The following is a 14,448-nucleotide window of genomic DNA, read 5'->3' as shown; positions in this document are numbered from 1 at the left end:
GGCTGAAAATGAACAGCTTATCTTCAATGGCTTGTGATTCATCTGACAGAAGCGCCTCCAAAAGTTTCTTAAAATAAAATGATAAATTGGACTTTTGTGTCTTAAGGAAGAGGCTGCCTCTGCGATAATAGATTTTGTTCTTATTCCATTTTAGCGGAGTTTGCAATGCAAAATCAAGTGTGTGGATGCATTCTTTTTTTGCAATATGTTGTTGTTGGCAAAGTGCTTTCACATCCATTATCTCATTTACTTTTCTATTCCCTTAACATTTCATTTAATTACCCACAGAAAAATATAAAACAAATTCCAGAGAGGTTGACGTTTACATCTAGTAAATGGTTGAATAAGAATCCAAATGTGGGTATTTGGATTCCCAATAATGTCTTTTATTTTCGTCACCAAGTTTTCTGTGATTGATGTTAAGATTTTTAAAAATTTCTCAGAAATTTTCAATTACTCTGAAATCTCTAGAAATGAAAATCCAGACTTGTTAGCAAGATACTCAAGGGCCTTATTGATCTGAGCCCAGCTTTCATCCCCATCCTCATGTGCTGCTGTGCTCTCTCTGAAATCCTCCACTGCAGCCACACCAAATTTCTCTGTTTTTCTTATACATGTCGGATATTTCATGCCCATGTAGGATAAGGCTGGGCTAAGTCGTTCCCCTAAACAAAAGAGCTTCTCTCTACTTCTGTCAAAATCCTCGTTGTTAATCCAAGCTCACTCTCCTGGTAAGCCTTTCTCATTTTTCCTGGTTGGTGCTACCTCTCTGCACTTCCACTTCCTGCTTGGATCATGGATTCTTTTTTTTTTTTTTTTTTTTTTGGTTGGGGGGCGGACAGGGTTTTGCTTTTCTTGCCCAGGCTGCTGGAGTGCAATGGCGCAATCTCGGCTCATTGCAACCTCTGCCTCCCGGATTCAAGCAATTCTCCAGCCTCAGCCTCCTGAGTAGCTGGGATTACAGGCATGCGCCACCACGCCTGGCTAATTTTGTATTTTTAGAAGAGATGGGATTTCTCCATGTTGGTCAGGCTGTTCTCAAACTCCTGACCTCAGGTGATCCACCCACCTGGGCCTCCCAAAGTGCTGGGATTACAGGTGTGAGCCACCACACCCGGCCTGATCATGGAGTCTTAGTTCTGCTTTGTGGTTGTGGTCATAGCTGCCTCTCTCAGTGGATCCTTAGTGTCTCTCTTGGTCTTGGACACATAGTACTGGTGCATAGGGCTGTAGGCACAATACTTAATAACTTTTACTTGAATTAAATCTATCTTAGTTCTTATCCTATTTGAGTCATTTCTCAGCTCCTGAAATTTTTCACATTGTTTTATAGAAGAGAAAAATGAGGTCCGGTTGTAAAATTAAATGACAGGTTCCAAACACGCTGCTACCTGGAGGCAAGAAGTGTTCCTACCCAGGACAGAAGATCACACCTAAACGTAGGCAAAGGTGACGCCTTGACTGGGGCTTATGCTGTAGTCCCCTCCCCTTCCTCCTACACATGTGTGGTTGGGGTCAATAAAGAAGGAAGACAGGCCTACTGAATCTCATAGGAACTCGTGAGCCCCTTTCTTTGATTCCTGGCGTGACAGAAGCCATAAAGCTTTGCTGAGATACCATGGACTGTGGAGGAGACTAGAGAGACTACTGGGGCTCTCCATGGAGTTAAACGGTTAGGGCCAAAACATGACAGCCTGGACCCAGCGCACTGACCTGAACTCTAAAAACCATCATCTATAGCTGCAGCATCATTGCCTGGCCAAAGGAGTGGAGGTGGAGTTCAGTGTGGGCAGAGACTAGGTCTTCAGTCTTGTAATCACTTCGCTGCCCAGAGATTTGTTAAGTGTTTCCTCTGTGACAGCATCTAGGACATACGCCCAAAGGAGGTGGTGAGTGTAGGTGAGGGCACAAGAAGGTGCTAGTCCTTCATGCTGTGGGTGGCATGTGATGCAGGCATGGAGGCATTGGCTCAGGAAATGTAGGGTGGAGGGGGAATGGTTGGGAATGACACCCATGAAGACACTGGGACCCATGGAACAAAGGACTGTGTGCTTCATGCTGGGGAATCTGGGCTTTTCTCCTGCAAACTGTCCTCTATTGCAACACCTCCAGAGTGGGTCCAGGACAGTGGTGCGAGTGCACAGGAGAAAAGGAATGCCCTCGTTCCTTCTACCAAGTGGCCATGTTTTGTTTTTACCATTGTTTGCTTAGAAATTTATAGGGCAGAGGTGTGGAGATCAAATGCTAAAAGGATATGGGAGTGTTCTGACTTCATGTAATTTGCTCTTTGGATGAAGCAATGTATATTAACAAAATACAAAAGGAACAAACTATACTCTTGAAAGAAATTTTATAAAAATACTTTCACATATATAATATATAGGTAGTATATATAGTATATATGTAAGTATATATTTTATATATATTATATATTTTATATTTTATAAAAATGTTTTTATAAAGTATTTTATTAGCTTTATTTTTTATACTTTTTATAAAATGCTTTGTATAGTTTCATTTTTATTTTTTTAACTTTTGCTTTTTTACTTTTTTACTTTTATTTTTATACTTTTTTTATAAAGTATTTTATAAAGAGTACTTTCACATATATATAGGTGGTATATAGTGTATATATAATATACATTAAGTATATATAATATACACTATATATATACGTAAGCCCTTTGTAAAACCATGTTTTGGTTTTGAAAAATAGAGAATACTTTTTTAATAAATAATTTTTAACCCAAGTATTCCATATTTATTATAAGAAAATGAGAAAATATAGTTTAGTGAAAATGAAAAGTCTAAAATTCCCCATCTCCATTCCCTCAGAGACAACAGTTCACATTTTGCTGTATCTCCCTCTGAATTTCTTTCTCCACAGATATTTATTTATCTTTGCAAAATACAATGGTATCGTAATAATATTTTGAAACTTTAAAATGTAATCTACTTTGAACATTTTATCATATCAATAAATATATTTCAACAGTGTAATTTTTAGTCTCTAAATATCACGGGAACATTCCTAAATGCATTACAAAACTAGTTCTCTTTCGCTGGACATTTAGGGTGTTTCCAAGGTTTTGCTATTATAAACAACACTACAAAGAACGTCCTTGACAATAAATAATTGCGCACATCCTCTATTATTTCCTTAGGATAAATTTCTAGAAATGGAATGTTTAAGTCAGGGAATCTGCACATATTTAAAGACGTTTGATTGTATTGTTGTGTTGTATTGTTGTATCATATTGTTGTGTTGTTCATCAGAAAGGTTGTAGTGATTTATACTCATACTGGCAGAACTCCAGAACTCCAGAGCAACCTTTTACCAACTCAAAGCGAGACTTATAGAGATAAGAACAATACAGGTTGAGGACTTGGTCTGTGGGGTCTTGCACCTGATTCCCTTAAAGGAAAACTGAGTGGGCCATGGTAACCCTTGGCTTGATGAATGAAACCAATTAAGGGGCACACCAAGGGATAATAGAGAGATTAAACTTCTCCTTTCACCAGTTTAACGTGAACCTAGTGGCTTTCAGACAGTATGTGTATGTATCATTTTGAGAATATCCGGTTCCACCATTAAGAGAAGAAAATCTATTCCCAGAATGAACTTATTTCTAGGAAATACAGTTGTTACATTAAAAAAAAAAAAAAAAAAAAAAAAAAAAAAAAAAAAAAAAAAAAGTTCTCCCATTTTGTTAAAAGCAAAGCAAAAAAAAAAAACAAAACAAACAAAAAAACCCAAAAAGGTGGGTTTGACTAGGATCAGAGGATGGAACTTATAGGGAATGACATGGGTAGGATGGGGGGGTGTTCTCTCTGTGAGGGCTGAGCAAACCATCCTCTGCACAGAACCAAAGATAAAGAGAACTTGCCCTAAGACCTCAGTATGACCCACTTTTGTAGAAAGAGGAATTCTGACATGTCATGAAACATTTTATCTCTGAAAGCCAAATTCTCACCCAATGACAGAGTCATCTGAACTTCAATGAACTGGATGACATTAACCTTCCATATCTACATTCAGTTTTCACAGACTAACAACATGTTTCCAAGTGTTTGAATGACAAAGAAATATGTACACTTTTCTGTCATTGCTGCCGTTGGAGTTTTTGTTGATATTCTCTCTGTAGCAAAACAGAGTTCCTTTAGTCTTCAGGTTCTGCGCACTGATGATTTGTTGTTGTTGTTGTTGTTGTTGTTGTTGTTGTTGTTGTTGTTTTGAGACAGAATCTTGCTCTGTCGCCCAGGCTGGAGTGCAGTGGCCTGATCTCAGCTCACTGCAAGCTCCGCCTCCCAGGTTCTCACCATTCTCCTGCCTCAGCCTCCCGAGTAGCTGGGACTACAGGTGCCTGCCATCACGCCCGGCTAATTTTTTTGTATTTTTAGTAGAGATGGGGTTTCACCGTGTTAGCCAGGATGGTCTCGATCTCCTGACCTAGTGATCCAACTGCCTCGACCTCCCAAAGTGCTGGGATTACAGGCGTGAGCCACCGTGCCCAGCCTGTGCGCTGATTTTTAAGTGAAAATGTGGGTGTTTAAATATTGGTAGACATCCAATGCTAGCTGGTCAAGTTGAAGATGCATGTGCCCTATAACTCAGAATCCCGTATCTAGGTACTCAGCCGAGGCCAGCGTGTCCCCAAGTTTCATGTGAAAACATAGATTCTGATTCAGCAGGTCTGGGCGGGGCCTGAGCGTTAGCATTTCTAATTACCTCCCAGGTGATGCTAATGCTGCCCAGTTGGAGGACCACACTTGGAGTAGTGAGGTCCAGGGAAGATGATCTGAACCTTGGCTGCTCACTGGAGTCACCTGGGGGAGCTCTTATCAACTGTGACACCTAACTGCCCTCCAGCCTAATGGAAACACAGTCTCCCTGGGGAGACCAGGCGTCACTAGTTTTTCAGTCTCCCCAGGTGATTCTAACAAGGACCCCAGGCCATGGGCCAATGCAGACTTATTCACACGTATGCAGGGAGATGGACAGGGGACATTCACTAAATAAATTGGGACTATTCACATAGGGGAGGCCTAAGAGCTGCTTCATGATCAAGTATATCTTTGTGTATTAACTTGGCTACATCTTGAAATTATAACATTGAGTGCCAATAGCAAATCAGATATCGTTTATGTTAACTTTAAAAACACAAAACAATATGTGTAGTTTAAATGGTAAAAATATTAAAATATGTATAGGAGTGATACATGTGCTAACTTCAGGATAGTGGTTACTTCTAACCACTAGCTACTAACTTCAGGATAGGTGTTTGCAGCAGGAGAATGGAATGGGAAGGGTAGATTCTACTGGACCTGCAATAATTTATTTCATCTTTGTAGCTGAAGGAAAGAAAGGGAGGGAGAAGGGAGGGAAGGAAGAGGAAAGGAGGGAGAGGAAGAGAACTCTGGGTGTATGACTGGCTGGCTGTTTCTCACTATTACTATGGCTTACCTCTGTAAACCTAAAAATGTATTTCAGCAGCATACTACATGCTCCATTCTTGAGTAGCCTAAAATATTAGTGGGACCAGACAAACAAGGATCTGAAAGTATTAGCTCAAATGTGACTCCCACACCTGACTTTCATTCAAGAAGATTGGAACATCCTGGCATGCCTGACCCCCAAGGACTTGTCCAGGGAACTGAGATCAGTGCCCTTCGTTTTCAGGTGGGACAGACACAGAAAGGAAAAATAGCTGCCCACAGCAAGGTCCAGAAAGTGGAGAAATGGTGGGATTAGAACTCAGGGCTCCAGCTCTCTGTGCAGGTGTCTTTCAAGGCTTGGGGCCCAAGGGAGCAGCCGCCCTGTTTACCACACTCTGAAGATCCTACCACTGAGGGTATTTACCACGGGACATCCTGGCTGGCATTTCTGTTGGAGATCACCTGCTCCTTCTCCCCGGGGCCCTGCCCTCCCTGTCCCATAGGTGGCAGTGGAGCGTGACGACGTGGCCTGCATCCTGTGGGGTATTTGTGCTTGCCATGGCCAGCTGTGGAATGCAAAAACCACTCACCAACCCCACTCCTGCAGGTGCTGGTTAATTGCAAAACCAAACAGCCTGCAGGAAAAGTCTGGAACAGACAGCTCTCTGAGACGAATGCTGGCTCATAGGAGGGGCTAAAGTCTTGGTGTATCTATATTTCATTTCCGATTCTGTGGTCAGTGTTTTTCAGTATTTTGCATAAATACTGTTATTTTTTGTTGTTGTTGTTATGATCTGTAATTAGCACCTTCCTGATATGTGTTGCTTACTCTTATTTCCATGTAAATATAACAGTAGTTTTCTAAAGAGAGGAAGTTTCCTCTTATTCTTACTCATTTTCAAATGAATAAGTAACATTGGACATAAATGAGAAAAAAATAATTTTTAAAATCTCATGCCTACAGGAAACTTTAGATTGTCTGAGCAAAAAAGAGGGCATGTGATGTGAATAATCCCAAGATTCCAGAACAATTCACTTTAAAAACAATGATCTATGGATGTGAGGCAGCTTTTGTCTCTCCCCCAAGATGTTCTCCTGGGTAGCCAGGGAGGCTGGTTGGAGGCTGTGCTTGTGGAAGGCAGCTGGTCAGAAATCCCATGTGGATGGGGATCTGCCCCCAGACACAGGTACCTGGCTTCAGGAATTGACTGAATTTGTTCCCACCCCTTTCAGATCCTACGCTATGGAGTACAGACCATGTGCGGCAGTGGCTGGAGTGGGCGGTGAAAGAATATGGCCTTCCAGACGTCAACATCTTGTTATTCCAGAACATCGACGGGAAGGAACTGTGCAAGATGACCAAGGACGACTTCCAGAGGCTCACCCCCAGCTACAACGCCGACATTCTTCTCTCACATCTCCACTACCTCAGAGAGAGTAAGCTGCCCCCTTCCTCCAAGGATAGATGGCTGTGGCTATGGTTCTTATGACCTGAGCTTCAGAGCGTTCAAACAGGTGTGTCGACAGCATCCTCCTGCCCTCGTCCAGTTCCCGTTGGGGATCTGAGGGAACCACACGCTTGGTACGCGATGACTTAGGGGAACAACCCCCTGGCCACATTGCCTGGTGAAAAGTAGTCAGCTCTCTCAGGAGAAGCCAAAATTCACTTCCACACTCAGCTTCCTCCTCCAGGGTCCTGCGACCAAGAAGATGGAATGTGAAAGGGAAAGGAAGCATTAACTGGTCACATATTAGTTAGTCTCCATGATACCCCAAATTGAAATAGAATCATTAAGGAAAGGCTCGTCTTCAGTAGGAATTAGGGGGATTATTCTCCCTAAAGCTACACGAAGCCCCACTTTATATTCTAACTTGAACACAGAACAAGGAAAGTTTTCACTTTGTATCATGTGATTGGGCTTAACCTGACAGAAAGGGATGGCATGTTGGCATGAATCCAGAATGTTTGCTGCATGCTTTAATTTCTACAGCGTCCAGCATGATGAGAAGGAAGTAGTGTGACAGTGAGGTGGAATAAATTCTCCTCCATTGCTTTGCCTGGCATCCCAACCACTTCTTCCCTGAATTAAAGACGGGCCCCCATGTAGGTTTTAACATGCTAACAAGTAGCAGATTGATGGAAATAGTTATAAGCTGCCCATGATGTTAGGGTGGGAGTGGGGGAATGGTTTTCTTTCTTTCTTTCTTTTTCTTTTTTCTTTTCTTTTCTTTTTTTTTTTTTTGTAAGAAAGGTAATTCTCTCTTTTTTTTTTTTTCATTTTGATGTCACTTTTTGTTTTGTTTTGTAGCTCCTCTTCCACATTTGACTTCAGATGATGTTGATAAAGCCTTACAAAACTCTCCACGGTTAATGCATGCTAGAAACACAGGTAATGCTGGCCCCGCCCCTGCCTCCCAGCAAGAGCATAGGGTCTTACGTACAGGTTGCATGCTTCCATGGGAAACCGGTCAGCGCGTGTCAGGAAGACAGAATACAGGTAGATGATTCAGGATGCTTTCCAATACTTAGGAGGTACCACAGCCTAAAGGAAGGTGACGCCCTTTGGTTTTCTGAGCGCTTCCCACGCACCCCAGTTTGATTATCAAAGGGTTCCTTTTTTTTTACCAGGAGATGTGCAGAATTTGCCTTTAGCCATAACTTTAGCTCACATTTGCCAGATTACAATCTTCTTCTGTTAGTACCAATATATTCGCTGTGCTGACTCTGTAGACACTAAAAGCATGTTCGATATAAAAGGGCCCTTAGCAGCCTCCTTTAATTTTTTCCATTTTTATTCTTAAAGAAATATTTGCTAGGATAAGTTGGAATTTTCTTTTTCCTTTCCAATAAACTTTTAGGCTATTTCATTTGTTTTCCTACAGACTGTGTGTTTGCAAAAGGCAGGAGGGAATTTCTGTAACATTGTGAGAGTTTTGTTCAGAGGGAACCTCTGCTATGATTTTGGAGAATATGAAATTAGTCACTAACCAAATGCCTGTTTTCTGTCTCTAACCATTGACTGTACATTTGACTTATTTATGTATTTATTTTGCCTGAGCCTAAGTAGGGTTTAACACCATGCCTCATCCTGGCTAACCTTCCTCCCTCGCCTCCCAATCACAGCAGAGGCTGGGTTTTCTGTGGATGAATGTGTTCCTGGTTCACATCCATCTGCTCCTTTCTGATGGAGACAGTTCCAGAAGCATGGCCACCGGCTGCTCACCCCACTCTGTTAGCTGCAGGGACCCTCTACAATCACCCGGGCTAGTGATGGAGACAGGAAGTGCCAGGAAGCCTTGCCAGTCAGCCAGTTAACTCAGGGTCAGCCCTCACATAGAAATACAGCCATTTTCCCAATATTTGCCATTTTATTTTAAAATATCAAATGTGAGTGAGTCCCGGTTTGAGTATTACAGTGAAATTGCTCGTTTATCATGGTAAATGAGCAATTTCTTATTCAAAACATTGTCTTTTTAATCTGAAGTTTTAAAAAGCCGGCTTCGAGTTGGTACTACACTTTTTCAATAATTTTGGTTGCACACATCAGCCTATTCATGACCTTGTGGCCAGAAATAACAGGTAACTTAGAGGAAGTTACTTCCCCTTCTTAGGAAACACCTTTGAGCTATGCACATTTTCTGATATTTTCACGTTTATTTAGGAATTCTTTAACCATAGAGTGAAAGTTTCAAAAAAAGCTCCAAATTTATTAATTTTGCTATTGTTAAACACAGAAGCAACCAATGAACAGGACAACAAATTCCAAATGGACTGAACTCTGAAAAGGGAATTTTCTCAGCTAACCACATGAGTTTTGGTCAAAAGAGAGAAAGGGAAAGCGCATTTGACTAGAGATGTGGATTAATCATTAATAAAATCCGTATACTCTTTGGCTAAATACTTATAATTGCTTGGTCCTACTTTCCAAGAGCTATGTAAAATTTATTATGGGTTTTTATACAATATATACAAATATATTATGGGTTTTTATTGAAAAATAAAACATGCACCATATAGTTTTTTAATAAAATGAGATTGCCCAGTGGGAAGTGGGATTGAGGGGGACACAGATAGGGCTTCATCAAGAAGCTATAAAATCAAAACACACAACACTTTATAGCAAATGGGGCACAGGAGTGCACCAAGGCTCCTTGAGAATCTGACACGTGCACCTGTCCATTTCTCCGGAGCTCTGTTAAGGCAGGTTTGAGGAGGTCTCTTCCCTTTGTTATCACAGGGAAAAGTAGATTTGGCACTGATGTTGAGATCGACAACCACAACAAAAGACCTTCACATGTTTGTCTTTCCTTTTGTCTGCAGGGGGTGCAGCTTTTATTTTCCCAAATACTTCAGTATATCCTGAAGCTACGCAAAGAATTACAACTAGGCCAGGTACGAAAACACCCCGTGTGATCTCTTCATTGAGAGACATCCCAGATGTCCTGCTGAGATCCATGCCCTAAGTCACGCGATACAAAGCGAGCTGATCCCGGAGCTGAAGCCAGTCCCAGACAGTCTTATTCTGCCTCTGTTTATCTGGAGACTAAACCCACTCAAACCATTTCATTCGAAGACCACACTAAAGGAATTAAGAGCAGATTAGCCCTTTAACTAGCTCTTCAGAAAGACAGATGGGCAAAGAAGGCATCCTGGATGCCTGGCAGTTAGGAATAGGCCCACTTTTGAACTAACGGAAGGATCCATCCCTCCTCGGGGGAAGAGCACAAAACAAGGACACTCCCCAGATTCACAGTGACCGATTCTCAGTATGTCACAAGAAGCCAGTCTTGCAGAGCAGAAGCATGCAATCATCAGTAGTATTTACATCTGAATCTTACTGCCTGTCTTCCAGATGATTTGATTAGGTAATTAATTTACATGCCATTCATGCAAAAATAAACATCTATCAAGTGCCCATTAGTGCCAAGTGTGATGTTAGACTCTGGGAAGGTAAAGACGAACCAGGCTTCAGTAAGCTTCCTGTCTTCAGAACGTTCACTTCTTCATTCAGCTTGGCTTGTTCATTTGCTGAGTGCCTCCTCTGGGCCAGCCATGGGTGGTATGACGGTGAACAAGCTGAAATGTTTTGCCTCCAGTTCTAGATGTTTCCGTAGAGTGACCTAGAGCCAGAGAGACAGATACATACACATAAATGTTTCCCCTAATGTGATAGGTTCTATGGTAGAGGCACCACTTCTAGCAATACAGGCTGTAGGAGCAGGATCGGGGAGGAACTCAACGCCCCAAGAAAGGCGTAAAGATGCTTTCCAGAGGAATGGCCACATGGCAAAGGGGAATTAGATGTTTACCAGGTGAATAATGAGCAGGGGGAGAGGGCATTTCACAGAAGGGTATAGCTTGCCCTAAGCATTTGCCCCCTCCCTGGGACTTAGAGCAGCCCCATACGCTAGATATCATTGTACCAGCCTCACGGTTGATGACATCGTGTTCGGGGATGGTTTCTCTGTCTTCCTACATGCTTCCAGAATTCATATGAAACTCAGGCAATTCCTCTTTCACCTCTATCACATAACCGAAATACACAAGTCTCAGTCTGAACTGGTTCAAGATCTAGGCTTGGCAACTACTCTTTCTTTCTAATGAGAAAGACTGGGGGCCCAGGGAGCTAAAGAGAATGAATGAGGAAGTTTCTCAGGCTGTTCAAATTCTGACACTGCCCTGGTTACTGCCTAGTGACTTCAGGCTGGCAATTTTCTCTTCTCTAATGTCAGAGAAAAAGTTTGCTGTCTCGCTCCTGGGAAGCATGATAGAAAGGCTTAGCTAAGAGGTACTAAGAGGTAGTAAGTCACCTCTGTCATGTAACAGATTTCACAGGCCATTGAAACATAGGCAGGCCCCAGTGCCTAGAGTCTACCAGACTGGTCCTAAAGAAATCCACCCCGTGTATTGCAAGTGGAAAATAGAAATTCATGTTTGACTCAAGCTCTACAGATTTTGTAATTCTGTGAGCATTTAAAAAATATTTCCATATATACCTAAAAAAATAAAAACTATTTCCAAAACATTTGGCTGGGTTTTTAAAATTTTTTTTACTTTTTAATTTTGTTTTTATTTGTTTATGTTAAGACACCTCATAGGTGCCTCTGACTGAGTTGTAAAGCCAGGGGTTGTGAGCTAGTGTAACAAACTGTGTTAAAAGATCACAACACTGGCCAAATCCATGAGCACAACCTGTCCATCAGACAAGCCAGCTGACTGATGCTACCTGGTTAAGACAGTGGGTCCTGGAGCTGTTTTGTTTTCACATTTTAGGACATGGTGGATTTGGAAGGTATGACCCATCCAGGTGGATGGAGAAGAGGGTGGCTGTGAGGATGTTGGTTGGGACTCCCTCTCTGCCCAGCCCAGGGATGGCAAGGGTGGCAAACTTAGACACCTCCCATGCCGCTCTGATGGTGCTCTTCCATGGGCCCATGATTTGAGCGTGATCTGGGAGACAGCACACTTCCACAGCTCCACTACTAGTCAAGTATGTTTTCGAAACTCAGTTTGTACCTGAAATAACCTGTTTTGACCACTGCCTACTGTGATTATGAGAACCAATACAAATATTGGTATCTGACCTGTAAAGAATTTAAAGCAGACTGAACAAGCCAGAGGACTGTTTACTGTAGGCTCTATTCAGGGGCTTGACCTTGGATATAAGAACTAGTTATACACCTTGGGTCATCCATTGCTAAGCGATCAACCTTAAAGGACTGGTCCTGTGGAGATAAAAGCTGTGAACCTGCAACTGGAGAATGAACGTTGTGATGGCTGAGGGGGAAGAGCTTTTGCCTCACTAACTTTCAGAGCTGCGCGAGTCCCAGAGGGAGGTCACTGGGAATCTGACGGTATCCCTGTGGTCAGTGGGTACCTGACTACTTTCAGAAAGGTGATTGTTGACTGTTTCTTTCAAGGTCATTAGGGATACAGACCCCAAATCCCTGTCTCCTCCACTCTTGGTTTGCTGTGCCATGATCTTCATTTCCACACCCTTTGTCTAATCCCACATCTGAGGGAACCGAACGCTGGTCAGCGTTGTTGTGCTGACCATGAAGCAAGCCAGGCTCCTAGGTGGCAACTCTACTTAGACCAGAGTCTGTCTCTTCTCTGCACGGTGGCTGTTTCATTATAGAGCCCCTGATAGAGGAGACAGTGGTGTTCAGGGTTTACTGGTTAAATTAGACGGCATTCCATACCCTTTCTGCAGAGACTCCCTCTCCACATGTGTGTTGTCCTGCTGCATCCTCCTTCCCAGCTCTGCCTCACCACCCTTCCCTCCTTCCCTTCCCGCTGTGAGTCGCCCATCCCTGGGTTACTGCCCCAATCTCCCTTCCCTTCCCTTCTTCTTTTTTGCCTTTCTTTTTCTTTTTTTTTTTCTTTTTTTTTTTTTTTTTGACGGAGTCTCACTCTGTCACCAGGCTGTAGTGCAGTGGCAAAATCTTGGCTCACTGCAGCCTCTGCCTCCTGGGTCCAAGCAATTCTTCTGCCTCATCCTCCCAAGTAGCTGAGGCTACAGGCACATGCCACTAGACCCAGCTAATTTTTGTATTTTTAGTAGAGACGGGGTTTCACCGTGTTGGCCAGGATGGTCTTGATCTCTTGACCTCGTGATCCAACCGCCTCTGCCTCCCAAAGTGCTGGGATTACAGACGTGAGCCACCATGCCCGGCCCCAAATCTACCTTTTATTCTATTCATGGCCCACCTTCCCAAATGAATCATTTATTCCAAAGCCCCCTGACTGCTTCCCTGTCAGGTCAGTCTCACCGCTGCTGTGTCAGGTCAGTCTCCCTGCACAATTGGCCAAGGCTGTTCACTGACCTCACAGGGGACCACATGTGGACATGCCCTGCCACCACCACCACCCGCCATTTGTCCAAACCTCATCCCTTTTCCTTGCATGCCCGTACCTAGTGTTTTCCCACATTTTCCTGATTCAAGATTTACTGTCTTTCACGACCCCGTTGTTGAATTAGCATTGAGACAGTCTTCTCTACTCTCATAAGTGTCAACCCATAGGCATATCATGTTACACTCTGTTGTTTATTATGATTATTATTTTATGATGTTTCACGTGTTTCTTACATTGTTGCAGTTACTGTGACCAGAATCCCTTTCTGTACCTCCTCTGCAAACACCCTTCTATTTTGCTGAATCCACTTCTTTTGGAGCCATAGCCCTTTGAGGTCTCAGGGGGAAAAAGTGGCAAAAACAGATGCACAGAATCTTGCAAGCCCCTGTTAACTACACAGTGCGCCACCCTGCCTGTCCTCTCAGGAGCAGGTCATGCAAAAGCTCAGTTCTACCCCAAGGATGATGTTCTGCAACCCCATCCTTTCCTCTTCCATCCCCATGACAACCCATATATTATGATATGCCTCTAGGGTGTTGTCAAAAGAGATTAGAGAGTTAAGCCTGCAAATGCAGCCTTCGCTTCCACTTTGAAGCTGCTGCTCTTCAGGGCTTTCTTGGAATCTTAAATCATTCCTGCATTGGAGCTCACAGCCTGGTGCTTTTCAGCACAGCTAGGCATAGTGAGACAATGCAACTACTGCATAGCACCTCTCAGTTAGGTGTTATGTAAAGCCTATATCTTAGCAAATGGCTAACACTGCATTCTTTGCTTCCCCTTAGTTCTTATATAACCACAGGGATCTGCAAACCTAGGCAAGAAGGGAATGCAAAATGTTTCCAAATCTCCATGCCTTTGATATAGAATTTTAAGAAGATCTGGAGGAAAATAGAGGGCGACTTAATTATGTTAAGGTTGACTCAAACTTTTTTTTTTTTTTTTTCCATTTCACAGACGTTTATAGATTGGTTCTCAGCAGCAGCTCTTGGTCTTCCTAATTTGTGTTCCCCATTAGCATCTAATTTCAAGAGCAGACAAGTCTCATCTTTTTCCAGCCCAGCCAGGGAGCCTCCAGAGTTGCTTTGCAGATATGGTGTGGATCCTGCAGAATGAGGATGAGCTCTTCCATGATCCACATTCTTGCCCTTTAAAAA

The 14,448-nt window shown here is 42.8% G+C and overlaps 1 protein-coding gene across 7 annotated transcripts in view; it reads left to right on the top strand.

Annotated features, from left to right (window-relative positions):
- LOC105472635 (ETS transcription factor ERG) overlaps positions 1-14,448 on the top strand; it is a 282,743-nt gene that overhangs the window by 252,148 nt on the left and 16,147 nt on the right. For 4 of the 7 annotated variants that reach the window (XM_071095716.1, XM_071095717.1, XM_011726056.3 and 1 more), the window contains 3 exons: positions 6,670-6,873; positions 7,746-7,826; positions 9,758-9,829. In XM_071095716.1, coding sequence (XP_070951817.1) covers positions 6,670-6,873; positions 7,746-7,826; positions 9,758-9,829 — 357 coding nt within the window. The remainder of the gene's footprint in view (positions 1-6,669; positions 6,874-7,745; positions 7,827-9,757; positions 9,830-14,448) is intronic. The other 3 variants (XM_071095718.1, XM_024790034.2, XM_071095720.1) reach the window with 2 other exon arrangements.

Source organism: Macaca nemestrina, chromosome 4 (genome assembly GCF_043159975.1).
Source record: "Macaca nemestrina isolate mMacNem1 chromosome 4, mMacNem.hap1, whole genome shotgun sequence".
Lineage (NCBI taxonomy): Eukaryota > Metazoa > Chordata > Mammalia > Primates > Cercopithecidae > Macaca > Macaca nemestrina.
The sequence above is the reverse complement of the archived record's forward strand: the minus strand, read 5'-3'. Positions and strand labels throughout refer to the sequence as shown.